Source organism: Brienomyrus brachyistius, unplaced genomic scaffold, assembly GCF_023856365.1.
Source record: "Brienomyrus brachyistius isolate T26 unplaced genomic scaffold, BBRACH_0.4 scaffold64, whole genome shotgun sequence".
Lineage (NCBI taxonomy): Eukaryota > Metazoa > Chordata > Actinopteri > Osteoglossiformes > Mormyridae > Brienomyrus > Brienomyrus brachyistius.
The window spans coordinates 369,924-382,485 of record NW_026042339.1 but is presented as its reverse complement, the minus strand read 5'-3'; the positions used below and the strand labels follow the sequence as shown (position 1 = coordinate 382,485).

Below are 12,562 nucleotides of genomic sequence, written 5' to 3'. Positions count from 1 at the left end.
CTTTGAAAAGTGCACACTTTGTGTGGGAGACGTTTATCCGTAATGAGCCCCCCTATTGTAAAAAACAAAGCAACCGCATCCAGGGGATATCCCATAATTCCTTGGTCTGCCTTGTCCTTGGCAGGCTATTTGGAGCTGTCTTAAGGGTTTCATTTCTGTTTTTCTCTTGAGGGGGGGGGGCAGCAACACGGCTGGGCAGATGAACGATGCACGCCCCCCCGCCCCCCACTCCCCCACCACCCCACCATCATTCTGGATGCTTCCTCCGACTGGCTGTTATTTTTAATGTCTTTATTCGTAGACCTGTCAACTAAAATGTAGACCGGCTTGTTTGGCTAGTAACCCCTTTGTGTGTGATGTTCTCCAACCAGTGACCTTTAAGACTGACCAGGATGGTGTCCAAACACGCTACTAAAATGCTCACTTATTTCTCTCTGACCCATGCTTCTTGCTAATCTGTACATTAACTGTGGAAAAGATTAACGAGGTAAGCGGATCCCTTTTGGTTGTTTGTGACTTGTAGCAATCGTCACATTATAGTCGTACCAAGCTAGTTACTTGTAGCCTTAGGTAATGCTGTGTTATTCCAGTCAGGAATGTATATTTTTAGGGATAAAATACATCTGGAAACTGCCATCGGAAGATAAATGTACATGTTGGCAAAATGTGTCCCTGCTCCCTCCCGGCGATGATGGCGGTTTTGTTTGTTTTGCTACATACTGGAGCGCCTTTTGCCCGAACATAATGTCAAAACGTTCCCGGTCTTTGAGATGTTTCATTAATCCGAAGTTTCTTCTGTCTCAAGACGATGCTGGTGGCTTATTAACTGCCCCCGAAGGTACCACCGTGGAGAAGGGTGGGATTTATAAGCAGAGAATCGGTTTAGCCGCTCAGAGCACAGCTGGATTCCGTAGATAAGTTTTTCCTATGTATCGTTGTCTTTGAGAAAAAAAAATATGCAGCAAAACAAACTGCTTAATGCTAAAAGGAATATTAAGCGCCTCGTTTTTCTACATTAATTTCCTCTGTTTGACACCTTTCTGTCAATCTGTTTACCCCGACAGACTGTTCAGAGCGTAACCACTTATGAAGGTTTGAAGCTCTTTGGACTTCCTCTAAGAGAGCTTGTTAGATCTTAAAAATTGTCTCTTTTCTGCCTTTGATTGTGATTTTTTTTTTCCCCTGATAGTGTGCTAAGTCTGCACGCACTCTGAAATGTGTTTTCCCCTTTAAGAATCCAATAAGTAATGAGTCACTGCGTGTGCTGTTACATGTTTAAGGTTTGGAAGCACGCGTGTTACGTTACCACAGCAACTGGCTGACTGTGGTAACACAGTAAGAAATAACATGTAAAAAATAAGAGTTAAAAAAATTGCTGAAATCTGTCAAGCCGCCGTGATGCAGCGTTAGTAATAAGCTATCATGTAACTGGATTTCTGTGTAAATTAAGGTGCCTGTAAGGGTGACTTTACGTGTTATTAAGTGTTTTACGCAAGAAAGTATAGGGTAAGGTTATTTTTATTACTTTTTTCTTTAACTTTAAACTGGACAAATTGTCAAGAATTTATCTCACTTTAAAAAATAGTACCCTGACCCATATGATGAATAATGCATATTACTTTTCTCTGTTGCTAGTTACTATCTGCAGGTATGGTAATACCATGGAAGGTAGCCGTGAAATGTCACCTTGTATAAGGTCTGTCTAGACCTGCTATCTCTGAACTGAAATGCAACCACCGGACCGGAGAAATCACCCTGTTCTGTATGCTATATGCTCTATTGCTATATGCCTTTGAGTACCACTCCAGAACAAAGAACTAGCCACACTGATCCAGTTCATGGGAGACATGAGCACTGTCAGATGCTCGTTACATTCAGAAGGAGCTGTATGGTCAGCCACTGCAAACCTTGACACTCGTTTACCTTGGTGTTGCGCTCTTTATGAGCGAATTGTAGAAAACCATCCAGTCTCACTCTGCCAGGAACCTGACTCACGGACTCTGGCCTTTAACCAAGTCAAAACTGTATCTCCCCCCCTTTGGACCTATTGAATTGTGATTCACTGCAATGTCTCATCGATGGATTCCCCTAGGAAGAGATTAGCTGCTGTTACATACATGTGGTTAAGAATCAAAGACCATGAGGCATGTTTAACTCTTACACGCTTCTACAATAATTATGTTACTGTGAGAAAATGTGCCTGACATGTGCCTTTTTGGGGTCAATTTGACCCTAAGGTAGGTGTGAGAGATGTTAGAGAACAATCATTTTTAAAACATCTGACAAACACCGCACACAGCCACAACTTCTCCTGCTGCAACTCGAATGATGCATTTAATTTGAACTGTGAAGTCAGACGTTTAAACTAGAATCCCCCCTGAAGTTGCACTTCCAGCTCAGTGGAACCTCTATACTCCAACCTCAGAATTCAAGATGGCCGAGCCCTTTATCAACAGAAGTGAAAGCTGTAGTTACATACTGTTGATTAACACGTATGTCTCAATTGTGTCTTATTTAATCTGTTGTACACACAGTATTCCAACCCTACCTGTGGACATGTTGCTACGGTGTTTCTATGCTCAAAATTTCCCATAATGCATTGTTATCAACTGGTATTGCTAATAATGGCTAACAATGAACCTGCTTAGAACTAATATTACTAAATGCTAAAAATATATAATCTCACGAAACAGAACAGCATAACCAAGCACTAGTTATGGTCAAATGAAGTTTTATGAACCATTTGCTGTATTTTCTGACACCATTAGATGGTGCTCTCTCTTCAAAAAAGGAGCTCAATTCATGTCTCAAAGCAAACCAAGAGCTTCTAATGGAGTCAAAAATATAGAAAATGGTTCATGAAGCTTGATTTAGCTATCACTATCCAGCACAGTTAGAGTGAGAAAATTCTAAACTATAAAATAAAATATTATGCATCACAGTAGCAAACTGAGGAGGGGGGTGTCATTTTATCTACCTGAGACCCAGAAGTCGTCCCATCTTGGACCAATCACATTTCGCACCTGTAGGGAGGAATGTACCATTTACAGGGCTCATCCTGTCTCCTGTTCCCCTCTGTGGTAGAGGGTAAACCCTGAGGTCTTATTGGCCAATGAGTTTCGTTAGTCAATCACATGCACCACTCATCTCCCCAGGCTATTGGGTGGTCTACACAGATGGGTGGAGCTTAAACTCTCCAGAAACCCGACAGTGCTTTATGGGTCACTCTGGGCTGTCAGTGGGATAGGAAGGTTGTCCTACTCAACCAGCAACGCCAGCAGAACAGGTGATGGCCCCCAGCACTCTCTTAGTGAGTCTGCCTTAATTTCTGACAAGACTGCCTTATTTATTAATGTTTGTTCCATATTCCTATGCAGAATTTAACAGCCATACAAAAGGAATGAGGTTTCAAGGAAAATCAGTTTGGTAATAATCAAGGCCGGATGAGGTGTTATTATATTGTGTGATAAATTGGTTCTGCAGTATTTGGGATTGTGTCTGTATACCTAATGACTTTGGGAGCTCAACGAGCCCATTCGAGGTCTCTGCTATCTAAAAGAATTGCACACTTTTGTTTTCATAACCAATCGCTTTAATCTACAAATACTTCCTAATCAAAGTGAATGGGTTGTCATTAATACAGTTTTGAATGTTTCATTATTAATGGATGCCCTGATTAAGGATTCTGTTTTCTGTGTACGAGGTTTCTATCCTTTGGTGTCCCTTTTTAAAAATACTCTCCCTGACACATTAGATAGTTACCCAGCCTTCACACCGTGAACGTGTCAAGCACTGCGCCTCGGTTTTGATGTCAAAGATTGCTGCGTTCAAGGGAATCCGCCTTTATCGTACATGTGGGACCTCTGCATGTATAATGCTGTCAGTAAGACACCGAAGACATGTTGAGAACTTATCTGTAAAATCCTGATAAAATTACTCAGTCCTTTTCCTTCGGTTTAAATATTTCCGATTATAAAACGTAGATGGTGGCACCCAAAGGGGAATCCCAAAGGCTTTCGGTATGTGTCAGTTTCGTATTCCACCATGTGTGTGAGTGTTACTGTAAGGTAAGGGCTACAGCATTGCTTAGGGGGCTCGTCTTGCTGGGCTTTTCATAAGATGGTGGCCCAATACTATGTCAGGGCTCACAGAAGCAGTTATGAACATTTATGTCTCGCTTATGAAAGCTTGAAACTTTCACTTTCCTGGATGCTTCCATCCAGTGAAACATATAATCGAGAAAGTAGGGCCAGCCAGTCCTTAGATCCAGTGGTGAAATCACTCTGCTGACCTTGGGATTTGAACCCACAACCTTCCAGTCACAGGTTCCTATATGAGTCCTAGCCCACTGACCCCCCCCCCCACTAGCTACCCAGATGTCTCTCGGTCCAATGTCCTGTTGAATCTGCTTCCCACCCTAATCTGCACCCCGTTCCGTCTGCTGGTGTGGATCTTTATCGTGGTCTCCTCTCTTGCTTCTTTATTCCCCATTCCCTGTGCTTCCACCTTACTGGCTGAGTGTTGGTCAGCAGGACGGTGGTGATGTTGGCAGAACGACGGCACCCCCCTCTAGAAGCACGACTGTCCATCACCGTGCATGAAAACACATTTAACCCTGTAGGGGTAGGGAACACACTTTCACTGACTGGGGCATGGTCACACATTTCATTCAATAAATAAATTATTTCTTATATATTTGATTTGCTATTACACTCATCTTAATCTTAGTGTACTTTGTAAATATGTCAGATTTTTGTGAAGTTTGTAATTTGACATCAAAGTAAAGACATTGCAAAATGCATTTTGGACCACTTGCAGAAACATTATAAAAGTACATAGTAAGCAATGGTGGAAGTTTGTTTTGATCCCAGATATCTGATCATCAAAGTCTTGGCTATATGAAGATGACTAAATAGTGTAGTTGCAACATTCAGTTGGATAAACAAATAAGAAAAACCAAACTCACTATGTCACTATTTCTGGCCTCCTCCCATTGAATATGTAGCAACTTTCGTGTGTATGCATGAGCCATTCACACCTGGCCACATCCCCCCTCCCTTTTATGGCGCTGATGGGGATGTATCTGTATCGCATTTCACTGTTACGTTGTTCATCTAATTACCATGCGAATGCGAATTGAATACGCGGAAATGCGGCTATTTAGAAAGCGAATAGCGATCTTCAGGTGAGGGCGGCACTACACGCCCCTGATGCAGGTAAAACAATGAAAGGTGACATGGTTTACTTTTTTGCCGACTTAACCTGATTTTAAAAACTTTAATACTTCCGACAATGGACGTTTTGAAAAGAAGACAGATTACGGATTTAGTCAACGTTTTTTTTCATGTTTCTACAATAAGATTTCCGCGAGTTATGAATTGATTAAGTTAATGTCTTCCGTGGCCACCGGGCGTCTGAGGGGATGTAGTCGGAATGAAACCACTGCCTCTCAGAGCATCCCTTCTAGTGATGGTTTACAAGGCCCAAGAAAGCACATTTTGACAAGGTCCTGCACCGGATGGCAAAGGTCATTCCATGGAGCGACTGTGATGCTGAATTTGTATGTTCGTGCCCTGAGTGATTGAAGCACCCTCCGGCTGGTGTTCTAAACCCTTATCGGTGACCTCAGATGTCTTCTGGAAGGTCTTTATCCCCACTCCGGGCAGTTCGTCTGAAATCCCAGAACCTTCAATTTCACTGACGGCGTTTGGAAATTGGCCATTTAATACAGCAAAGTTCTGTTGTCCAAAACTGTGGAAAAAATTTCACAGTCAAAATTTCGGAATATCAAATTATCATTTTTTTTTTTTTTTGAATAACTGTCAAAACTTCAGCATTTTTTTAATGAGCACCAGTAGCGATGTTTTTGAGAGACGTGTTATGAGTATTTTCTTGCTGTTTATATTTAATTTGTTTTTCTTGTCGCTCACGCTGCGCTCTTCCTGATGGAAATGCGTGGCCTGAGCACCGTCACCGCCGTCCCGCGTATCCCTCCGCCAGACGCCTCTCAAAACCATCAATCACTCAAATTCACGGACACGTTTCCTCCGCTGACAGACACCGGCATGCAGGAAGCTTTCCTCCGTGACCCAGCCCTCCCCCTGAACAGTAACACGCAGGGGGCCTGAAACTTTATTTTCATGCTCGCTGTAATTGTTCTCCAGTTGAGATCAGAAGGGTAGACTCGCGCATGTGCCTGATTAATATTTCATGGCCGTCCATGGAAAAGGCCTGTTTTGATCCACCGGCCGTACTGTTTTTATTTTATTTTTATTTATTTATTTATAAAATTTTTTCCCCTTCAAACTCTCGGTGGCTGGGCTCCACTCAGGGAGCAAGCCAGAGGCTGTGAGGACCCTAATGGGCTTTCCTGTTTGACACCACTCCAAGGGTCTTCTTCATTCCGGTGTTTCATGTCCAATAACGGCGGGGACGCAGACGTTTAAAAGCGAGTTTCCATTCTGGAGCTGAAGAGGGACCCGTCCTTTAACTTGGTTATCGTTTCGGGCTTCGGGAGGGGGAGGACGGGGGGGGGGGGGGCTGGCAGGATGGTGCCTCGTTTTAAGTCCCATTTCTTGTCTGTCTCATTTTGTCTTTTCAGAGTTTTTTTGAAGGACAGTCGGCGCCGTGGGACTCCGCTAAGAAAGACGAGAACAGGATGAAGAATCGATATGGAAACATCATCGCGTGTGCGTAGGGACGGCCTGCCGCCACCACCTCTGACGTAGCTGCTGCTAGCTTAGCGTAATAGTGACAATGAAATCCTAATTAAATATCATTATTAGTTAATGGCAGTATAAGGGGGCCTGTTTAGTGGGAAGAGTGAGAAATGGCCATCGACTTCACACGACTTCAGTCCTGGGCTGGTAACTTTATTTCTGCAAAGGTTTATTACCTCTCATAAAAATGTTTTGATTTGTCGGTTATATATATGAGATAAATATAACCCCAGGGGCAGCCCTACCTGTAAAATGATTGCGCCCCCCCCCCACCCCCATATGTCTGCTTAGATGGCCATTGCCATATATATCGGGCTTCAGCTGATTGAGTTTTATGAACAGCCAATTTCACACCTGTCCGGGGGGACATGAGGTGCTGTTGATAAATACCTTTACATGTCTGAGAAAGTCCCCGGTGTCTCTCTCTCTTTCCCGGAAAGAGCAGGTGATGTCTCCTTCTGTAACCCTCAGCAGATTTCCTGCTCCTCGCAGAGATTAATTTGTCTCTCTCTCTCCCTGTGCCCCCTCCCCCACCCCATCCCTGTTTTGCAGATGATCATTCCCGTGTCAGACTTCAGCCCCTGGAGGGCGAACAGAGCTCGGATTACATTAATGCAAATTACGTTGATGTGAGTACGCGGCTGGGCCGGCTGGGGCGGTAACGTGAAGGTCAGCGCGCGTGACATTTGGTAGGGCTGGCAGGAGGGCCATAGACCTCCCCCGCAACATCCACAGCCCCCCCGGATTCACACAACCGTGTGCTTAGCCTCCCCGAGGCACCGCCGGGCCAGTGGTGGCCTTAGATCAGGCTGGGGTGGGTCACTTTAAGGGGAAGAACGCGTGAGACCAGGACAGGACAGAGCACAGAATGGGTGCAGGGGGGAGCGTTGGGAGAGACACCGGGTCACCAGATCGGGTCCATTTGACACGGCCCAGTTTTGGTGACGGATGGATGGCATGAATGGGCACACACAGCCTCTATCAGCTGACCCTCCCGTCCCCATAAACCACAGTGTAACACAAGCTGCAAAAGTCAGGGTCGGTTATCAGAGGCACGTACAGATCTAGTGGGATTTAGTGGTCATGGACTTGGTGGTCATGTGACTCGCTGGCTGCCCCAGCCCTCTACCCGGCACCATCTCCATAAATCCAGCATGATATCCCGATGCAGAGACCCAATCCCTCTTCTGCCCCTGTCCTGGTAGGACACCATGCCCCCAAGCAACCCCCCCCCCCACACACACACACACTGCATCATGACTCCCAGTGACTGGGCAGTGACAGCCTATAGCGACACCTTCGGAGGGCACTGTAAATTCACCGCGCAGGTGGGACACCTTGCAAATGCGGGGTCTTTAATTATTAACAGGCCGCCTTTTAGTGCGCGGCACATAATGTTCAGAGTGCTTTTTGAAAGAAGCTCACAAAGGCGCCCCATTATTAGACAAGGAGATATGCATATTAAAGAGGCCTCTGATTGAAAATGGCTTAATCTGTGCCGGGGGCCTCGTTCGGCGAGTACTTAGAAGCCATGTTGACTGATTAATGACTTTTTTTTTTTTTTTTTGCTTTTCCGGAAAAAAACCTCTTTAATCCGAAATCGCCAGGCCTGTCTAAACTAATAAACCCTCGTATACAGAACAGTCATACAATATTTATCAAGCCACCATAATATGCACTCTTAAATAAAATAAATATTCCTTTTAACAGAAAGGACGGTCATGTTTATGCATGAAAAGAAGGCGACGTTCCTTCCATCACAAAAATAATCACCTTTTCCAAAGGATCCAACTAAGTTTCGCCCCTAATGCACTGGCGAGGAGCAGCTTTGAACCAGAGCGACTCATAGCGCAGCTGTCCGTGTTTGTTTACGTGCTGAGGACAGCGAGCAAATAGTGCGTAGCTAATGATGGACCTTGTTGTATCCAGGGTATCTGTGCAATTCACCGAACCTGCCTCTTCCTACAAAGAAAGCGAACCTTTTAGTCCAAACTTACAAGGTTCCAGTTCTGTGTCTGGTGCTGTTCTGCCCTGATTCTGCTGATCCAGTCCTCTGCTCCTCTAATGAGAGCCCGGCCCCCCTGCAGATTAGTCTTGGATCTCACCGCCCCGGCTGGATCTCGCGGATGCGGGTTGCCGCCGGTTACTGTGCCACTGGGTGTCGTAACCAGGCCCTTGGGGGTCGAACCAGTGGGGTGAGGCTGAATCAAGAGGGAAAATAGTACACCCCGATTCCTCTGCTAATGAACCCGGGAAAGTGAGGGTGTCTGGCAGGGCTGAATGAAAACAACAGTAGCAATAATGAGCGGATAGAACCCCTCCGAGGGTAGCCCAAGTGCTGATTTCCTCAAATTCTCCGGTCAAAGGAGTAGCAATCTTTTTTACCTGCCTTTTTACGTTCCTTTTGTCCGCGATGCAGCCTCATCGGTAAGTTAGAAGCAGGGCAATTAGCGCATGAACCGTGCTGGGAGCCGGTGGCAGTGACCCACCTCTCGTCACCTTAGAGGGGTCGCTCCGTGGCGGCCCCTTGAGACGGAGGGACTTGTTCCAAGTCATAAACAGCGTTGATACAGATCGCTCACCCAGAAATGCATCGTCCTTCCATCCCCCCGGACCAAAGAGTAAACAAATCCGTACATGGTCCAGGTAGATAAAGGGGTCTTTTGAAGCCGGGGTGTAATTCTAGGGCTGGAAAAGGCCCAGAGCGTCGCTGGTCGGGTCCGATCTTTGTGAAGGTCCTTTTATTCCGGTTTACAAACAATAATTACAGTCAAATTAAAATTAATATGGTTAAGATAGGTGACGATGGCGGGGGCAGTCACGGCAGTGCCAGGGTGGGGGCCGCTTTTAATTTTTGTCGTCGGACGATGCTCTCTTGAGACTATGAGACATTGAAGCAATGAAATTTGAAGGGATTAGAACAATCCCGGGGGGGAGTGAACCTATGACAGAGAGAACTCAGAGGAGTCTCAACCTCTGTGTGGGCTTGTATTTAGCACGTTGTGGGTGAAAAAAAAACCTTTTGCTTTTTAGTTTGTGGGGACATTTTTCCAAGTCCTCCCTATATAAACCTCCATTTTACAAAAATCTAAATGCAAAAAATTAAAAAAAAACTAAAAATGCCTTATGGATATGGTTAGGGTTAAGGCTGCGTGGGGGTTAGGGCTGCGTGGGGGGTTAGGGCTGCGTGGGGGTTAGGGCTGCGTGGGGGTTAGGGCTGCGTGGGGGTTAGGGCTGCGTGGGGGTTAGGGTTGTCATAGATGGTTGCGCATTTATTTCTGGATCGTATACAGTTTTACTTTATAAATTGGGATTTTGTTTTGGACTTCTCCTGCCGGCCCCTGGAAGACGGGATCCCCCTTTGAGTCAGGTTCCCTCTTTCTAGGGAGTTTTTCCTTGCCACTGTCGCCTCTGGTTTGCTCACTGGTGGCTTTGGCAGAAATGTGGAAATGCACTGTACAAAAAAAATGAATTGCATTAGGTTTATGCCCATAGAAATGAATGGAGTGTCCCCACAATGATAGGAATGTATGGACTCAGTGTGTATGTGTGCGCTATACACACGGCCTTTATGTTTTCATTTACAAACCTGTTTGTGTACCGTCTGAGGTGCTCTCATGCTGCATGCGTTCTTCACAGTGACGGCTCTACCCCCATGTAAGCCTTATCCACGACTAGATGTGTGCCTGGCTTACGAAACCACGTTTCAGGATTATTAAACTGTAAACGGTGGATTCTGTACTAGTGTTTTACTGTAACCGTGGGGGGCTTTATGCTAGGGTGCTGTATCTGTGACCAGAAGGGCGCCGGTTCAAGTCCCAAGGTCGGCAGAGCAATTTCACAGTGCGAGGCGCTTAACCCTCGGCTGCTTCGGGGACAGACTGACGCTGCTTTCTTGAAAATGTGCATCGCTTCGGATAAAAGCATCTGCTAAATAAATAAAATGTAAAAATGTTTTCTCAAAGGATTAAGGCAGGTGTTAGATTTGGCTGCTTCTCAAAAGTGCTGCCCGGCTTTGGATAAAAGCGTCTGTTAAATGAATGTAATGTAACACAGAACTTACTTTCACTTTTGATGATCAACTGTATTGAATGCTTGAAATCTGCCTGTTCTGTCAATCCCTTGCAGAATATTGTAACACACCTTCCCCATTTCCTCTGTCCCCACAGGGCTACCACAGACCAAACCACTACATTGCCACCCAAGGTAAGTGATGAGGCCGTCTCCTCTCGACATGCGGGGTTGGCTGCAGGGGCACAGAGCCGCTCTGCTCATTTGGGGAGCCAACAAATCCCCCCCTCGCCCCCCACCCATCGGCTCCCTGTGCAGCAGTGTTAGAACAATTAATCAAGGCCGCAAGCGGGTTTGGGGGGTTAATACATAAATGGATTAGCTGCGACGGACGGGCCCCCTTTGTTTCCCGGTTAATCTTGCAGACAGATGCCTGTGTGCGGAATGTTCCGGGGAGCCCTGGAGGTCGCCTCTGATTGATAGTTAATTGTGTGAAATTCATCGTGGCTCACCGGCACTCACCAGCAGGCTGCGCTCACGGGTAATTCCAGTGACTTTAAAGAGAGAAAGGAATGTAATCAGCCCGTAATGGACTCGCAGTCTGGTCTGTTGGAGCAAGGAGTCGCGTGATCGCCACTTAATTACAGCCGCCTGCCTTTCGCCGGGCTCTAGGAGGGAACTGGGACAGTCTCGTTCTGATCTGGTGAGGTGGGCTATGAGAGTTAGGGGGTGACCCTCCGGAGCGCCTGGGGGCTTTGAGCTACTGCCCTGTTGCCAGTACCCCACTTTCAGATGTCTTACCCTGAAATGGCCAGAATTGGGGGAAACAAACACGGCTGGGAATTCGAACCAGAATCAAATTAGTTTTCTCTGTGGTTTTATACGCCTCCCAGTGCCCGGCCTTAAGATACAGTGTTTTTCTGTGTTGGTCAGCAGGACAGCATTTTCATGATTTGCAGGGGTGTATACACAGAGGTGTGGCCACAGGGATACTGAAAGTTGATTGGCCCCTGGAGTGCCCCCTCACCTGTCACTCATTGATCCAAAACATATCATTGGCTAATAAAAAGACTAGCCCTTCTGTATGAATTGTGTCCATTCTTTTGCCCCCACATTAATAAATCCTATAATCGCCCCTGACGATTTGTCTCCTTGCCTCTGGACCATGGCTAGTAGACGACCAAAAGTACATAGATCTTTGTTCTAGAAGACTGATCATGTGTCCTGTCTATGGACTTCCAGTGTGTATTGGAGCAGAAATGTTTGAATTTACATCTGGGAAAAACAAGGAAGCAGCCCTTCATTCTGGGTGCAAGTCGTACAATTTCCTCTGAAACTGTGCGATGAAATCATCGAAAAGAGAGAGAGAAGAGTGTAATCATTTTTTGGGTGGTTCCCAGCTGTCAGGCTCCCTCTCTGCGTGACTGATGTACCGTGTGACCCTGTAATCAAGTGAGGCTGGCATATCCGTTCGGATGTGCCACCGGGGGGGGGGCTTGTGCGATGATGGACCCACCTGACTAGAGTGAGAATGGCGATGGCGAGGCCTCATCAGCTGCCATTCACTGCCGGCTTGGGCAGCACTTTGGGCAGCTGTCCCTCCATGAAAGCCTCATTAGCGGGGGCCCGTTTACCCACAGAGGCTTGGAGACGCTCAGCCTCACGCTAATGGCAGACTGCGGATGTGCTCCTGGGCTAAACTACACGTGTTAGTCTCTGAATTATGCGCACCCTAGTCGTGACAGGAAAGCATTGCCAGGGTGGGTCGGCGGAGCGACTGGCTGAGCTGCAAGGTTCACGCTAATTGATGTGAGGAGGGATCATCCATACAT

At 46.3% G+C, this 12,562-nt stretch overlaps 1 protein-coding gene across 6 annotated transcripts in view; it reads left to right on the top strand.

Moving 5' to 3' along the window:
* Nucleotides 1–12,562, top strand: part of LOC125725299 (receptor-type tyrosine-protein phosphatase mu-like) — a 149,579-nt gene that overhangs the window by 121,028 nt on the left and 15,989 nt on the right. For all 6 annotated transcript variants that reach the window (XM_049002132.1, XM_049002130.1, XM_049002127.1 and 3 more), the window contains 3 exons: nt 6,602–6,689; nt 7,272–7,348; nt 10,889–10,925. In XM_049002132.1, the coding sequence (XP_048858089.1) occupies nt 6,602–6,689; nt 7,272–7,348; nt 10,889–10,925 (202 nt within the window). The remainder of the gene's footprint in view (nt 1–6,601; nt 6,690–7,271; nt 7,349–10,888; nt 10,926–12,562) is intronic.